Consider the following 17,467-nt stretch of genomic DNA (forward strand, 5'->3'; position numbering starts at 1 on the left):
ACAATGCATTTTTCCCAACCAACCACCTATTCATAAATGTAGCCGGCGTTAACCTTACACTTACATCGTTTCATCACAATTCTCAAGTCCAGTTCTATTAGATGATAGTTATTTTTTTCACATTACAATTCCTGAGAAATAACGACGTTTGTTAGGGCTAGATACTGTACTAATTTACTAACAGTTATCGGGTTTTAATAAATTAGTTTTTTTAGTCGGAAATAATAATTTTCTTTTAATTTTATTTTTTTTTAAATATTAATTTCAGGGGAGTGTACTCTGAAAAACACAAAAAGTTCGTAGTCAAAGACAACGGATTGTTAGAAATGAAGTGGTTGCTCTAGTTGCCAAATATTAAAGAACATTTTCATAACCGTGTATCACCTAGAATAAATTTTCTATTTTAAGTTAAGAAAGACTAGAAGTTTAAGAAAAAGGAACAATAACTACAATAAACAACTTAACAATCCTGCGTATATAAAAGCTACGGCTTTACTTTACAGTGTATGCCAAATAAATTCTAATTTTAGAGTAATCTTCATCAGAAAATGAATATCAAAATTGATTTAAATTCACCAGTGTAAATTAAGTCTACTCAAGATAATCCATTTTCAATACTATAATTAATATATTTACAATAATAGGCCTAACTGATTGTATTATCTTTGATAAATGATACTCTTAATCTCAATTTTGATGGTCGATATATTGTATATCACATTTAGTTTTAGGCATAGGTATTTATTTTATAGTGCGATTAACTTTTAACAAAGTCATGCATCTACTGTATATATTATATTTTCTTCAGCTTTATTACTGTTAGCTGAATAAGATGATAAAATGTTCGTAAATATTTATTTGATTAGGCCTAAGTTTAGTTGTTATTGTTTTTTTTTTATGTTTTTTTTTTGTTTTTTTTTTAGCGTAGGAATAGTTTTTGAAAATCAAAGGTGTACTTTGCTTAGAAATATTTTGCGCTTGTATATTCGGGTAATTATAAAGACCATTGTAGAGTCAATGGCGACGAAGGCTTGTAGAACATCCACAACAGCCCGGAATCAGCAGGGCTCGAGCCATTAGCATCTATGCATTATCCTTTTAAATATTAGAAGATTTGAAGATGACATCTCTTACGTTTTTCCCACAAGGAGATTTTCTGAAATCAACCCCTCCCTCTTGGGGTACTGGACGTAGTGGAGCGCAAGATCTATGGATTCCTCGCGCCCCAACTTGGCATGGAACGTATGTTGAAAAATATGGGGGAAAATCAGCTGTGTGACATGACTGTTACACAATCCTATTTTTTGTTTCTTTATTTTACTAGATCTATAGGCCTACGTGTAATCATCAAGTTCTGTGAACATTTAATTAAGACAAAATCTGAATTAGAATCAATGTCTTTACTTTTGACTAATTTAATTTTGACCAACAGTAACACAACCATCATAGAGGAGCTTACACTTTTCGGACACACATAGCGAAAAAACGCAACGTAAAAATTCCATGCGGTCTCAATCAGTAACCGCTTAACATAGAAAACAAAAAAAAGTATCATATCTATCCGCAACCATTCTACTTTAATAATGTGTGTGTCATTTTGTATTCATACGCATAGAACTTAAGCTATTCTTGTTATAGTGACTGGGGGGTCTTAACGTGTGTTCGAACACATGTAATACAGTTTTACATGTGTTCGGACACCTTTACCCGTCATCGGACATAGCACTTTTTGTTCATTTAGAATAATTTAAAGTCAATTTAATGAATAAAAACATATATTATATGCATTTATATTGTGTTATTGATTGTTTGTGAGGTAATTTTAATAGTATAAAACCTTTTTCCCACACTCCCAAAGTTCATCCCATTCAGCCATTGCGGCTCGCGCAGTACGCTGCTAAGCCAGCCAGGTCACATGATTCCCCCTCCTCTTTTGCATTCCACTGCCTTCTTGACCTTATTTTGACCCTTTCCCTTCAATAACCAGCCCCTTTTATGCTCTAAATTCTTATTTAGTAATATTTTTGTGTTGGTGTCCGATCCCATGTAAGGCCAAATAAGTTAGCGAACACCCCTTTTTTATTGTTCAAGCACAAAAAAACCCATTAACCTTGACATTTACGATGTTCCATACATATATAGAAGCTATTTATAGTGTAACCTTTTAGCTAAGCATTGATTGGTTCAAGTTTTGCCCCTAAGTCCAACCCTAGGTCACCTCATCCGGCTGGTGTAAAAATAGAAATGTGCGTACCATGCAACGTTAAAAAATTTCTAAAAATAATTCTTGAGAAAGGAAACGGAAGTACTTGACACGGAAGTGTTCATAAATGAACAGTTTACGTGCAGGCGCCGTGGTTTCGCGTGAGACATGCTAATTAAAGTTTCTATGAGCCAAAAACCGACGAAGTGTTCGCTCCTACGTAATTTTTTTGTGTGTCCGAAAAGTGTAAACTCCTCTAGTAGTTTGGCTCTTGGGTGTGGGCTTCAACCTAAAGTGACAAAACATTGACTATATACTACTAGATCTATATACAGGAAAAACAATTGCAAAACGCAGAAACATGTTTTTCTTGCATATCAAAATTAATATAGAAAATTGCTGCAGGGGGAGGAAAGCAGTTTGAAGTCATTATTATTAGCCTAATATTATTAGGGAATATTACCTCATTGACATGTAGGTCCTAATGATTAAGAGTGCTTACAAGGTGACAAACCAAACTTTAAGGAATAGGCAATATTTTTTTTTCATGTCTCTTTCAAATAGGGCCTATGTAATAATACAAATTCAAGTAATTTTAGCTCTATTTGTTTTTATTAATTAGCTGTACATCCCACACTGCCAATAAGCCCCTTGTCTCAAAACAAGCTTAATCATATGACACAACACCTGGTAAAACATTTTAACATAATTTTTCTTTAAACATTTAGAGGGCTGCCATCAGATAATCATTACCAAACCACATCCCTCAAGTTGAGTAATGTCCGTGCAAATGACGAACTGTAAGTCATTTAAGGTTTACATCATTGTGTTATTTGTTATTTAGCCTCACTGATTGTTGGCCTATATCATACCTAGTTTGGCTGATAATGTAAACTTCCCCTCAGACTTAAACCTAACATTAATGGCTAGTGATTCCTGCTATGAAATTATGTGATTTTAGGTCTTGTTTTTTAAGTATATTAAGAATTTTAATTAATCTGCATATGAGTTCTTAAAGTATGTTTCCTATTTTATCTTTAGAGTTCCAAGACCCCAGTCTGTCGACATCTCGTAAGTATCCTTCTCTGCTTTCAGTTGGTATTTGAATAGGCCTGTATGTTTTCTAACCAAAAATTCAAAATCCTCTTTGAAAACTCGACTTTGACTTGTTTTAAAGTTGGTGAAGAACACAATGTGCCAGTCACTTCATTTTACCATTAAAAGTTTACTTTCATGTAAGGATCTTAGCAATAGTTTTGAATTTTATTTTGAATTTTAGTTAAGTGATCAAAACATGGCTGTAGGCCACCTGTGTCAACTTGTCTGTGTAGCTTTTAGTCCCACTTTCCCCTATATTTAAGTAAGCTGCAAGACTATTGTGTGACCTTGTTCTTAATAATTAGAATATTGATCTACTAGAAATTTGCCAATCTGCATCAGGATACTTTTCATTTAGTATAAAATTATAATATTTTGAATTTGCTTTTATTTAGTATTTTTAACTTTTTAAAAATTCTGTTTAATTAAATTGTTTATCCATGCCTATAATTTTTATGTATATGTTTGTCACAGAAAGCTATGCATCAACAAGCCCTTCCCTGCAGAGCATCCCTACAACTCTCACATAGAGAAGTTTGCTATTATCCCATCATTTGTCTCCCCACAAGATCCCAAGAAAGGAGCTGATCGCTCAAAGCCTATCAGCAGTGAGATGCCAGCTAATCCTTATGACACAATTTTGGTGAAGAAAGTTAAAGGTAATATTTGGGTTCATTGTGTCTGGACTGGATTTATTATGCAATTTATTTTCATTTATGCATGTTATATATTAATGGTAGAAAAACATATTTATTGCTTTTTTGTGTGTTAGGTTTCCCTTATAGGGAAGAAAAGTTGTGTTTAACCTCAGATGGTAACAAAAACCCTCTTCATTGGGTTGGAGAAAACTATTTTGATCAGGTATGCTCTTTAAACATGTATCTATGGTACAGTAATATGGTTCATAAGTAAAACCTAGCGTGTTTGAAAGGGTACTTTACTTTTAGTAGTTTTTTTTGCCAGTAAATTTCTGTGTCTGTCAAATTGAATATTCACTTAAACTTTAATCATTTTTAAACTTATATTTGTACTGATTTTCAGCAATCTAAAGTGCATGGGAACAAGCAAGTGTATTACCCAACACCTATAAAGCAGATAGCTCCAAATCTTCAAGATCGTCCACCTGAGCTTCAGGTGTCCCAAAGAACACAGAATGCCTTAAGGAATGTTGAGCGCAACCAGTGGATCACAAAACACCAGATGGACTTCACAGGTTTAGGCCCATCCAATCCGATGGCTCTGGATAATCTGGATTGTAAAAATTCTAGATCTCTGCTGACGGGAGAGTTAGATGAAAAATTGGTATGATAAATCTTCAATTGCCTTTATATTTAAAATATTTTATGCTTTTATATTCTAAACCTCACAACAACCAACCAATAAGTTAAAATTTTATCGACCCCACCTATAAAAATGTTTAATTTAGTTATGAACTATGTTATTGAGAAAAACAAATGTGTAATAAATGTGTCATCATCTATATAGATTTTGTAATTATCTTTTAATGTTTAACTGTTTCAGTATCCTTGTACCTTAAACACATTTGATCCAGCTCGACCATTAGAAGGCAGGATGCGTAGATTGTTTGCTCCAAAGTCAGCCCAGCAGATCTATTTTGAGAGAGGTTTCTCTGCAGAACCTTCTACGCCTAGGTGAATTTTATGAAATAGTTTTCTCACTGCTAAATAAATTAATAAGCTCACTACAAATACTGGAATAATATAAATTAATGAGCTCACTGTAAAATTAAAATACTAATTTATGATTTTCATTGCTAAATACTATAATAGTACAATTTAATGATCTCACTGTAAAATAGTATTTCTTGTCCAATCATCTTCTCTGTGTTTGTTCTTTGTCCTGGCAATAGTCAAGCACTAAAAAAATATTTCTGTCTCTACAACTGTGTTAAGAACAATGACTCAGTTTGGGAAAAGTATAATCTGTTAAGAGAAAAAACTATTTAGATTTATATAAATCTCTTTAGAAAAATAAACACCTAATTTATATTAATTTGTTTATAGAAAAAAAAAACATCTAGATTTATAAATAAATATAAATTTGTTTAGAAAAATGACTATCTAGATCAGTGGTTCTAAACCTTTTTGGAGATACCAAATTCCACTATTTTCATATATGCATTCACCGAACCATTCTTAATAATAGTTCTATCACAAACACTGACAAAATCCTATTGTAAATCATATGATCAAACTAAGGTTTAGAACCACTGATCTAGATTTGTTTAAATTTGTTTAGAAAAATGACTTTATGATATTTCTGTTAATCTGCTCAGAAAAATGACCATATCAGAGATTGAGGAAGATCGTCTGCTCCACGGAAAAGACTATGTCAATTTGCCAGAGTCTTACAACGCTGCAGTAGAAAACACAACCTGGCATTGTTCAAATGTAAACAATCAACAGAGCTCTAATGCTGAGGATGTACAGGAGGAGCAACAGGTCAGGGATTTCTTTTAATAGAATTACAGTTCAACTAGTTAAACAGTTTTTAGCACAAGAGGAGTTGTTTTGTGAATTGAAACGTAATGGGAGATTATCTTTCAAAACAAACTGAGGTGTGCCAGTATCAGAACTGTAATCTTTGTGGCTGTTTGATAGAAGAGAAACATAGAAACATCTCAGATATATTGAGCACATTTAACAGTTGTAATGTTGGTGACTATTTCTTAGCAGATAAAGCTCACATATAGACTGAACACAAAAGGAGTAGGGATTCTTCTTCTTCTTCATTCTTAATTTTTAGTGTTGGAAGTGATCGAGCCTTATCTGCCAGAAGGTTTGAACTGGAGACTTTTTAAAAAATTTATCAACCATGAGCTTTTGCCGACTCGGCAGTAGGGATGATTTTGGGTATTCGCTCACTAATAAATTACACAAAATAATAGTATATTTATTTGATTCAAAGCTGGTTGCTTTCTAGATGACTAATGTTTTTTAACGGAATTTACCACATAAACACAGGGGGTGCTACCTAAAATTAATCGTATTTTAGTCTTTGAACTTGGTGAAGAAGTACTAGTTTTTATTTGCCTATTTGTAAATAGATCCTTTTAACCCGAGACTGCTACAGACAGAAGAAATGAGACATGTTTTGTTCTAGTTCAGTCTGTGATCCTGTCTTTCACAGGCAGCAAACACTGCAGCTTATGAGGAAGGATATGTGGACTACTTGACAGGTCAGAAGGAAACCATGGACAGAAAGATTCAGCAAATGGAAGCATCAAGCAGGTGGAAGCTACTTGAAAACGGGACCCCTGCCCATGATATCATTCAGCTTAGGGTGAGGCTTAGAGTTGGTTTATGAAAGTCGATGTTGAATGAATAATAAATAGTTGATTTAGGAAGTTGATTTTCAGTGAAAAATGAATAGTTTATTTATGATGAAAAAAAAAGGTTTAATGCATTTTATGATTTATTTTTCTTAAAAATGCAAAAAAAAATGTATAAATAGTCGATAAATTTTCATCATTTGATGTAAAAAATCAACTTTTAAGAATAAGACCAAAAAGCTGCAAACTATATTTAAAAATGTTTCTAACATCTTTATTTTTAAAAAATTCAGTTTCTTTTTATTTAAACAATATTGTATTTTGTTTATTTTTCTACAAACATGCACAGGATACACTCCTTGATTACAACCATAATAAATTGTGCCATTCCCTTTGCATTACAGGAAAAATTTAAAATTCTTAAAGACAAAGAAATGCCGTCAACGTTCTACAAGCATGAAGGGAAGTACAACGAGGAGAGGGCCTTGTTGTACAAGACCAGCTATGACCCCCACCAACTGGCGTACTCTATGAACTCCCAGCAGCTGAGTGGAGGGACTTTGTTCAACACCAGTATGTCACATGTTGACGCCAGCAAGTATCCAACTGTGTTTTGGGAGGAGACTGATGCAGCATTGAAACAAAGGTAATATTAGAACACCTGTAGGTAGAACATCCAGATGTAGATGTAGGTAGAACATCCACATGTAGGTAGAACATCCAGATGTAGATGTGGTTAGAGCATCCAGATGTTGGTAGAACATCCAGATGTTGGTAGAACATCCAGATGTTGGTAGAACATCCAGATGTAGATGTGGTTAGAGCATCCAGATGTTGGTAGAACATCCAGATGCATATGTAGTTAGAACATCGAGATGTTGGTAGAACATCCATATATAGGTAGAATATCCAGATGTATATGTAGTTAAAACATCCAGATGTATATGTAGTTAAAACATCCAGATGTATATTTAGTTAGAACATCCAGATGTTGGTAGAACATCCAGATGCATATGTAGTTAGAACATCCAGATGTATATTTAGTAACAACATCCAGATGTTGGTAGAACATCCAGATATAGGTCAAACATCCAGATGTATATGTAGTTAGAACATCCAGATGTTGGTAGAACATCCAGATATAGGTAGAATATCCAGATGTATATGTAGTTAAAACATCCAGATGTATATATAGTTAGAACATACACAGGTATATGTTGTTAGAACATCCAGATGTATATGTAGTTAGATCATCCAGATGTACATGTAGTTAGAACATCCAGATGTATATGTAGTTAGAACATCCAGATGTACATGTAGTTAGAACATTCAGATGTATATGTAGTTAGAACATCCAGATGTATATGTAGTTAGAACATCCAGATGTACATGTAGGTAGAAAATATCTAAAATTAGACAACACACGGGTCATCCATCATGATGTCCATTTATGCTCAAACTGCCCATCTTTTGTCAGTGGCGTGGTCGAGTCGGTAAAGCTCATGGTTGCTAAACCGAAAAGTCTCGAGTTCTAACCCCCGGGCAGATGAGGCTCGTTAGCTGGGGACAGCCACTCTTCTAGGAGAGACAACTCCAAAATTAAACAACTGCTGCCTTGTAGTTTGTTCTTGGTTGGACAAAGGCTATGGAAGCAAATCCAAAAAGAAAAGCAGGCTGAAATCGGAGTCAATGGCCTCAATGACGCATAACCAATTGACACGTAACGCTTAATTGTGTTGGAGGCATGGTCGGGCCGGCAAAAAGCTCATGGTTGATAAATTCGAACAAAGTCTCGAGTTCAAACGCACTGGCAAATAAATCTCGATCCCCTTCTACACTAATAATTAAGAACAAAGAAGAAGAAGAAGGTCAAAGGCATTAGTGTCCTCTACTTTCACAGGAAAAACATCCAAAACTAAATCTAATAAGAATATCAAAATTTACCTGAAGCTAGAACAGAACATCCAAATGTACATGTCATTGAAGCATCCAAATCTATATGTACTTAGAACTGGTATTAGAACAAAACCCAAACATGCCTGTTTTGATGGATAATATAAGAACATTAAATTCTAAATGTAGCAAAATTAATAAAGCTAGATCCTTCTTTTCCTGTTTTAAGCTATGCTACATAACAAATTTTTAATTTTCATTTAAGCATAATCAAGTGAATGGGGCCAAGCACCACATTTGTTTCTAATGCTTGTATCTAATTTATAAAAGAATTTAATGTGTGTAATCAATTTAAAAATATTGTATTTTTTCAGTTCTACAGTAGTTTTCAGGAACAATGAGTTGAGTGGAGACCGGCCGTCAACAGATGATATGCTCCTACCTTACAGGGAAACTGTGGCCATCCAGAGATCAATGCTACAGCCTAACGCAGTCACAGCCAGCCCTAGAGTCCAGGCAAGTCATCTCAATAAAATTATGGGGGTCAGCGTGGTCAGGCAAGTCATCTCAATAAAATTATGGGGGTCAGGCAAGTCATCTCAATAAAATTATGGGGGTCAGCGTGGTCAGGCAAGTCATCTCAATAAAATTATGGGGGTCAGGCAAGTCATCTCAATAAAATTATGGGGGTCAGCGTGGTCAGGCAAGTCATCTCAATAAAATTATGGGGGTCAGGCAAGTCATCTCAATAAAATTATGGGGGTCAGCGTGGTCAGGCATGTCATCTCAATAAAATTATGGGGGTCAGCGTGGTCAGGCAAGTCATCTCAATAAAATTATGGGGGTCAGCGTGGTCAGGCAAGTCATCTCAATAAAATTATGGGGGTCAGCGTGGTCAGGCAAGTCATCTCAATAAAATTATGGGGGTCAGCGTGGTCAGGCAAGTCATCTCAATAAAATTATGGGGGTCAGCGTGGTCAGGCAAGTCATCTCAATAAAATTATGGGGGTCAGCGTGGTCAGGCAGGTAAAACTCTTGGTTGTTGAACTGAAAAATCCCTAGGATTTCCCTAGGAAAATGAGGCTTGATAGCTATGGGCACCACTGATCTAGGAAACAAAACTCCAAAATCAAACAACTGCTAAGGGGTCGGCGTGGTCGAGTCGGTAAAGCTCCAGGTTGCTAAACCAAAAAGTCTCGAGTTCGAACCCTCGGGCAGATAAGGCTCGTTAGCTGGGGACAGCCACTCTTCTAGGAGAGACAACTCCAAAATCAAACAACTGCTGCCTTGTAGTTTTGTTCTTGGTTGGACAAAGGCTATGGAAGCAAATCCAAAAAGAAAAGCAAGCTGAAATCGGAGTCAATGGCCTCAATGGCGCATAACCCGTTGACACGTAATCCTTAATTGTGATGGAAGCATGGTCGAGTCAACAAAGCTCATGGTTGATAAATTCGAAAAAAGTCTCGAGTTCAAACCCTCTGGCAGATAAGGCTCGATCCCTCCAACACTAAAAATTAAGAACCAAGAAGAAGAAGAAGAAACAACTGCTGCCTTGAAGTTTGTTCTTTGATAGACAAAGGCTATGGGGACAGCAACCCATCTAGGAGAGAAATTCCAAAATCAAACAACTGCTGCCTTGTAGTTTGTTCTTGGATAGGCAAAGGCTATGGAAGCAAATCCATGGAGAAAAACAGTCTGAAATCGGAGTCAATGCCCTATATGGAACATACCATTTTGACACATAATACTCAATTGTGTTTGAGGAAATTGCTTCCAACATTACAATTAAGAATGAAGAAGAAGAGTCTCAACATAATGTCATGTAATTATCCTGTAAACATAATGTAATCTCTCAGTGCAATCAGTAGGTGATAGGTAGTGCATCACTAGTCAAAAATATTTTGGTTGTTTTTTGTAGTGCTAGAGAAGGTCAAATGAGGTTTAAAATTTTGAAGCTTATAACAATATCTAGACCTGACCATTACCCCAGCTCTCACCTTTCCTTAAAAACTAATCCTAACCCAAACAAAAAATTATATTGTTTTGATATCTCAGACTTGGCAGGACCAGTTTTTCATTTAAAATTTTAAAATTTACTTTGCTAAAACGGTGCTCATAGAATGGTGTGGCCTAGGGATAGAGTGCTAGACTGCTAACCCAAAAGTCTTAAGTTCAAATCTGTTTCCCTTAGTCTACTCAGCACCTGATGCATACCTAACTGAAGTATAGGTAAAGTAAAGCCGGCTGGGCATAGTGCTGACCACACTATCCCTTCATTTGCATAAGTCACAGAAACAGGTGAACTCTACTTCACTTGCCCTATGGACCACCAGGTTTGAAAATGGAACTTTACTTTAAAAATGTGATTTCATATTTTGTATTTATGATACACATGGAAATTACTATTTTCAACTCTGAAAAGTTTTTTTTTATTTGGTAATTTCCTGAGCCTTGAATCACTAGGTTCTAGGAGATACCATTCAGGCTTTGTAATTCTTCACTTGTTCAGACAGGTAAGTGGGTTTTATGTTATCAAAAATATTTTGTAGATTTTTATTCTTTTTATCACAGGAAGGAGGTTTTACTCTTAAAGAAACAACGTATGGAGACAATCATAACGCTCACAAGTTTCTGCAAGACAATCGATTGGACATCACCGCCAGACTGGACCCGTCCTACTTGATGTCACATGAAAATCAGAACCTTGAAAGGTGGGGAGGATCTCTTTTTAAAACTTTCACCTAACTGGTTTTTAAAATTGTGATAACTCTGGTGGACAAAAAGTTATATTACATTGTCTCTGACACAGGAGCTGTAGGTTTTCAATTTGATACTAGTACACTCTACTTCCTGGATCACTGTATTCAATAAGATATGGATAAGTAATCATAAAGTAAAGTAAAGATTCTTCTTTAGACCTTACGATCCATTAGGCAGATGAAGTGGAGTTCATATGTTTCTTGACCTCGGCAGATAAAGGGATAGTGTGATCAGCACTATACCCAGCTGCCTTTACTTTCCCTAACGTGAGTAAGTATCCATCAAAGTTGGGTGGACTCAGGGATGTTCCACTAACTTCAACCCATATTTGAACTCAAAACTATCAGGTTAGCAGTCTAGCGCTCCACTTCTAAGCAACGCCTCCCCACAAGTAATCGTAAAACATATGACAAAAGTATTAATATTGGCAATTAAGATACAACAAACTAGGTAAGATACAAGGAGCAATGGAAACTGAAAAAGTTTCCGAAATAATAGGAAAAAGTAGATGCCGCGAGATGGGGCATGTCCAGAGGAGTTTCCAGGAATGGCGCAAAACTCCTCAAAAAAAAACATACAAGGAATACCTAGGGAGACAAGGGAGCGTATGGTGGGTCAGCAGCTGGCAGAGGCAGGACTATAATGGGGGACTGCCAGGAAAATTGCAGGAGACCAACAAATGTGGAGATAGCTTTCCATGACGACCCCATGTGTCTTGGGATAAGAAGATGAAACTAGGAAAAACTTTCATTTATTATAGGATAGGATTAATTTTTTTTTTTTTTTTAAATTGAATGAGTTTTAAGTATGAAATAATTTATTTTATTTTTTTTATTTAGTTGGATTAAATGTTGTTTTTTCTTTGAAGAACCCGTGAAAGGGCCACCCCCATACTGCCATCAATAAAAGGCAGTGGCTCGCTGAAGTCAGTCCACTTCTCAGATGATGTCCAGATCAGAAACATCATGGACAACATCCCTGTGAAAGTAGAGGACACTGTTGTAAAGCCACTGAGCAAAGATGAGCAGTGTGAGCTGGAACGTCTTTATGGACATCATGATGTACGGTGTATTTTTGTCTATATATAGATAACAGTGTGTGTTAGGTGTTTTGTTTGATTTTTAGATATTTTGTATTTTATATGTTTTGTTGTCTTTAGTTGGATATGTACACTGTTGTATGTTTTGCTGTTCTTAGTTTCACATACACAATGTTAACCTCAAATTACTGGAGAGTGAAAATAAGAGTTATTGATTTGTTAAAATATTATGGTATTGTTATGTTAGTTTGATTTCTATTTAATTTCTTTGAATTAGATAGTGACTATTATTTTATCTAAACTTTTGTTTGTTTAAACATTTATTATACTATTTATCTACCTTATAAAGTGAAAGTAAGGACTTTTACTTAAACATAGACCACACATCTCGGTTATAAATTAAGGACTGTTTTATTTAAACAATAGACTACATGTCTTGCTTATAAATTAAGGAGTTTTATTTAAACAATAGACTACATGTCTTGGTTATAAATTAAGGACAGTTTTATTCAAACAATAAACTACATGTCTTGGTTATAAATTAAGGACTGTTTTATTCAAACAATAAACTACATGTCTTGGTTATAAATTAAGGACAGTTTTATTTAACCCTTAAAGCGCGCACCACGTTGGCTTACGCATTAAAAGTTATGTAACAGCAAAGCCACGATCATGGCTTGGCGCACTTTCAGGGTTAAACAATAGACCACATATCTCGCTTATAAAGTAAGGCCTGTTTTACTTAAACATAGACCACACATCTCAGTTATAAATTAAGGACTGTTTTATTTAAACAATAGACTACATGTCTTTGTTATAAAAAATGCCTGTTTTACATTTTTCTCAGCCCACATCTCTGGCCTTTGACCAGAGCAAGCCCCCAGCCCCGATGAGCGGAATGACAGGTGACGCCAGGAACCTGGCTGAAAACTTGCTGGGGAAACCCCACGTCCCTACAGTCGTGGATCGCAATGTGACCCTGGCACTGAAGCCGTCGTTCGTCAGCTTCACGCGCAACAAACAGCGGAAGGTCACGCCTGTGTCAGAGATGGCGGACGAGTTCAGGAGTTTGTCGACTAATTTTCTGCCTCAGGGTGAGTCTTGTCTGTGTTTTCGTTCTTGTTAAACTGCTGGCAGGTTATATTATTTTTTTAGAATCACTAGCTTACTTTAACACTTTCCCAAACTACCTTAATCCTTACCTTAACTTTAAATAACACAGCAAGAATGAACAACAACAAGATATTGTATTATTGCACCAGCATTTTTTTACTTGCATCCTCCAAATTGTTTTTAACTTGTAGGCTTTTAATTGGCTTCTGTTTTCTACTTTGGCCAAAACCTATGAAACTGTGCTGTGTAGCTAGCTCTTAAAGGTTTATTTTAACACAGTAAAACCTGCCGAAAGCAGAACAGGATCATTCCAATCATTTTTTGTTGCACTCGACAAACTTTCCATCTTAAAAACGGATAGTGTTGTACTAGTGTAGATTCTTCTGTAATATATTTTCCATTTGTTCTTGTATTGGCAGGATTCTAGTGAATATTGACCTGACTTAAAATTTTTGTACCAGACAGAACAATCTTAGTAAAACTCATCAATTTAAGGGAAATAATCTTCACTCTCTAAAGTTTAAAAACAACTAATCAGCGGTATAAAAATTGTTCACACTCAGGTTGTCAAACTGCTCCGACTGCGAGAAGCTGCTACGCTTCACAGTTCCCATACTACGACCTGGGGGAGAAGAAGGACAAGAGATTTGATTGGCAGCCTGGAAAAGGTCACCTCAGGCCCCAGACCTGTTTGTCTGAGCTACAGGATAGTTTTATCAAATCTGAGGTAAGTCATCAAGATTTAGATGATCAAATCTGAGGTAAGTCATCAAGATTTAGATGATCAAATCTGAGGTAAGTCATCAAGATTTAGATGATCAAATCTGAGGTAAGTTATCAAGATTTAGATGATCAAATCTAAGTTGAGTCATCAAGATTTAGATGATCAAATCTGAGGTGTCATCAAGATTTAGATGATCAAATCTGAGGTAAGTCATCAAGATTTAGATGATCAAATCTGAGGTAAGTTATCAAGATTTAGATGATCAAATCTAAGTTGAGTCATCAAGATTTAGATGATCAAATCTGAGGTGTCATCAAGATTTAGATGATCAAATCTGAGGTAAGTCATCAAGATTTAGATGATCAAATCTGAGGTAAGTCATAAAGATTTAGATGATCAAATCTGAGGTAAGTCATCAAGATTTAGATGATCAAATCTGAGGTAAGTCATCAAGATTTAGATGATCAAATCTGAGGTAAGTCATCAAGATTTAGATGATCAAATCTGAGGTGTCATCAAGATTTAGATTATCAAATCTGAGGTAAGTCATCAAGATTTAGATGATCAAATCTGAGGTGTCATCAAGATTTAGATGATCAAATCTGAGGTGTCATCAAGATTTAGATTATCAAATCTGAGGTAAGTCATTAAGATTTAGATGATCAAATCTGAGGTGTCATCAAGATTTAGATGATCAAATCTGAGTTGAGTCATCAAGATTTAGATGATCAAATCTGAGGTGTCATCAAGATTTAGATGATCAAATCTGAGGTGTCATCAAGATTTAGATTATCAAATCTGAGGTAAGTCATCAAGATTTAGATTATCAAATCTGAGGTAAGTCATCAAGATTTATATAATCAAATCTGAGGTAAGTCATCAAGATTTATATGATCAAATCTGAGGTAAGTCATCAAGATTTATATGATCAAATCTGAGGTAAGTCATCAAGATTTATATGATCGAATCTGAGGTGTCATCAAGATTTAGATTATCAAATCTGAGGTAAGGCATCAATATTTAGATGATCAAATCTGAGGTGTCATCAAGATTTATATAATCAAATCTAAGTTGAGTCAGCAAGTTAGATTATCAAATCTAACGTAATTAATCAACATTTTGATTATCAAATCTGAGGTGAATCATCAAGATGATTTTTCTATTCTGAATCTTGTTTTAAATTTTTTTCAATGATTGCTGAGGGCCTGCAAATATTATACATGTCTCAGGTTTCACCCATTGTTTAAAATTCACAATGTGGACCTCAGTGTGTAAGCTTTTTGAATTCTGTTTTTGGCATCTTCACAGAGTTATTTCTAGAGAGAAAACTACTTGTATGTAAATATCTGAGTGAGTTTAAAAAAATATGGATATTTCTCTAGGCTTAAAAAAATTACTATTTGGAGTCCATGAATTACTATTTTAATATGAGAGACTCAGGAAGTCCATACTGAAGCTTTTGCCCAGGTGGTCCCAGTTTCTGTTTGCCAGTGGGTTTTTTTTAAGAGCATAATTATATAGAAATATATACTTTTATGTGTGTCTCCCCCCCCCCCCCCCCCCCCCAACAAAAATAAGTAAATTTGCTACATATCTGTTTGTATGTGTATAAAAATAAGAATTTGCCTGATAAAGGTGAAATATTTGACATCAACCACTAATTGTGTTTTCTAATTTTGGCATTGATTTTCTCCTCTTGCATAGGTGCGTCGACGCTTCCACCACCAGTTCCCTGAAACTAACCCTGACCTTCGTGTCAACATCACCACTGGCAAGAAACATGTTTTCTTCGGCATGAATGCACAAGTCATTCGTGGATGACGTTTTCATTTGGTTCATTTTGTATTCTGACACTAGAATGTCAAGTTTTTATTGAATTAGGGAATGGTTTAAATGATGATCAAATTTAGCTTGTTTTAAGAATTTTTGTAATATAAAAGTTTAGGTTTTAAAAATGTGTGTGCCTGCTACTAACTTTAAAACCAAATGACATTCTAGGGTTTATAATACGTTGTTTTTTTTTGTATTGTATATTTTACCTTCTTGAAATTTTGTGTAAATTTTGCTCACCAATTGTTGTTAGTCATTTGCAAAATTCTGTGGAGATTTTCTTTGAATTTATTGTTTTATTTATTGTTTCTCATAATAAAATTTCACAGATATGTTATGATGAACTTGAAAGTAAAAACTTAGTTTTAAAAGACTAGATGCTACAAAAATATCTTTACAGTAATTGCACTAGATTGGTTATACATTTATAAAATTGTTCTGCTTTTGATATATGAATTATTTTTTCATTCTTTGCTTCCCTCTCTAGGACCCAAACAAGCCTTTATATCACCTCAGGTTGTGGATTTTACAATAAAAAGGTTTATGGAAACCTGCTGTTACCCATGAAATAAATACAAACAACTTAACCATACACACGTCTTTATTTCTGTTTTTCTTCCTAGTTTTTGTTGATTCTTTTAAAAGTTAATTGTTTTTTTCTAGCAGTTTCAAATCGATTCAAGTAAATTACATTAAACATTGTGACATTATGTTTTTGTGCTGTTAAATAATTTATATTTTTTTTTCAGTTTCTTCTTGATGAATTATAATATACATAATCGTTTTTTAATTGAGCTAAATATTTTAGAACAGAATTTAACTTCAAATGCTTTACAGAAAATAGCACTTTGCTAGACTCTACCCCCTTTGAAAGTCTTCTCTTTCTTTATTCATGTTTAATAACATTGTTGTCACATCACTATTTAAACATTGTCTTTTGTCAGATATCTTGTTCACAGATTTTTACATATGTGTTGTAAACCAGTATTATGTACAAAGTTCTCCACAGTCTACTGTCCTGGGTTTCAGCTAATTAACACATTTCATGTCGCCTTTAAATTCAACTTCTTCAATTTTTGATGAATTGACTGTTTTTTACATATTTATTGAATTTTATAAATTATTCAGCACTTTTGTCACTTTTGTGATATTTTATTTTATTCACATGACTATCTTTTGCCTTCTAAAAATTTAACAAACATTTTAAAATAAGTCTACACAGCATTATGTTACCAAGTTTCTATCTCTTGTGATATTTAAATTTTACAATGCTACAGGTTGCTCTTTATTTTTATCCTTCCTCCATGATTATTTAAACAGTATTTACATTCAGCATTAAATTATTAAGTGCCAATTATATTTGTTTAAAAATATTCATTTGCTTGTGTTGTATAATTGAACATGCTCGATGCTGTCTTAATAGAAGTGTATCTGTTCTTTTTGCTTTGTTCTTTATGATAAAAAGTATTATAAATTGTTTTATTCTTATGATTTGTTTATTAATAGCAATGGCTA

General features: G+C 34.5%; 1 protein-coding gene across 1 annotated transcript; it reads left to right on the top strand.

Moving 5' to 3' along the window:
• Positions 1-1,011: 1,011 nt before the first annotated feature.
• Positions 1,012-16,961, top strand: LOC131954646 (uncharacterized). The gene is made up of 16 exons (XM_059318425.1): positions 1,012-1,242; positions 2,932-3,003; positions 3,245-3,274; positions 3,776-3,960; positions 4,074-4,162; positions 4,343-4,603; positions 4,823-4,953; positions 5,598-5,763; positions 6,452-6,604; positions 6,998-7,239; positions 8,861-9,002; positions 11,058-11,197; positions 12,115-12,307; positions 13,133-13,379; positions 13,962-14,125; positions 15,827-16,961. The coding sequence occupies exons 1-16, from the start codon at positions 1,121-1,123 to the stop codon at positions 15,941-15,943; spliced, it is 2,454 nt and encodes an 817-aa protein (XP_059174408.1). The 5' UTR covers positions 1,012-1,120; the 3' UTR covers positions 15,944-16,961.
• The last annotated feature ends 506 nt before the right edge of the window (positions 16,962-17,467 follow it).

This window comes from Physella acuta, unplaced genomic scaffold, assembly GCF_028476545.2.
Source record: "Physella acuta isolate Inbredline_101_S28 unplaced genomic scaffold, ASM2847654v3 ptg001017l, whole genome shotgun sequence".
Taxonomy (NCBI): Eukaryota; Metazoa; Mollusca; class Gastropoda; family Physidae; genus Physella; species Physella acuta.

Bases quoted from the DNA above. Each gene is read 5' to 3' on its own strand.
- LOC131954646 (XM_059318425.1), top strand. From the start codon at position 1,121: ATGACATCTCTTACGTTTTTCCCACAAGGAGATTTTCTGAAATCAACC. The intron at 3,961-4,073 runs GTAATATTTGGG...TTTGTGTGTTAG, and splicing joins TTTGGTGAAGAAAGTTAAAG to GTTTCCCTTATAGGGAAGAA. The intron at 4,954-5,597 runs GTGAATTTTATG...TAATCTGCTCAG, and splicing joins GCAGAACCTTCTACGCCTAG to AAAAATGACCATATCAGAGA.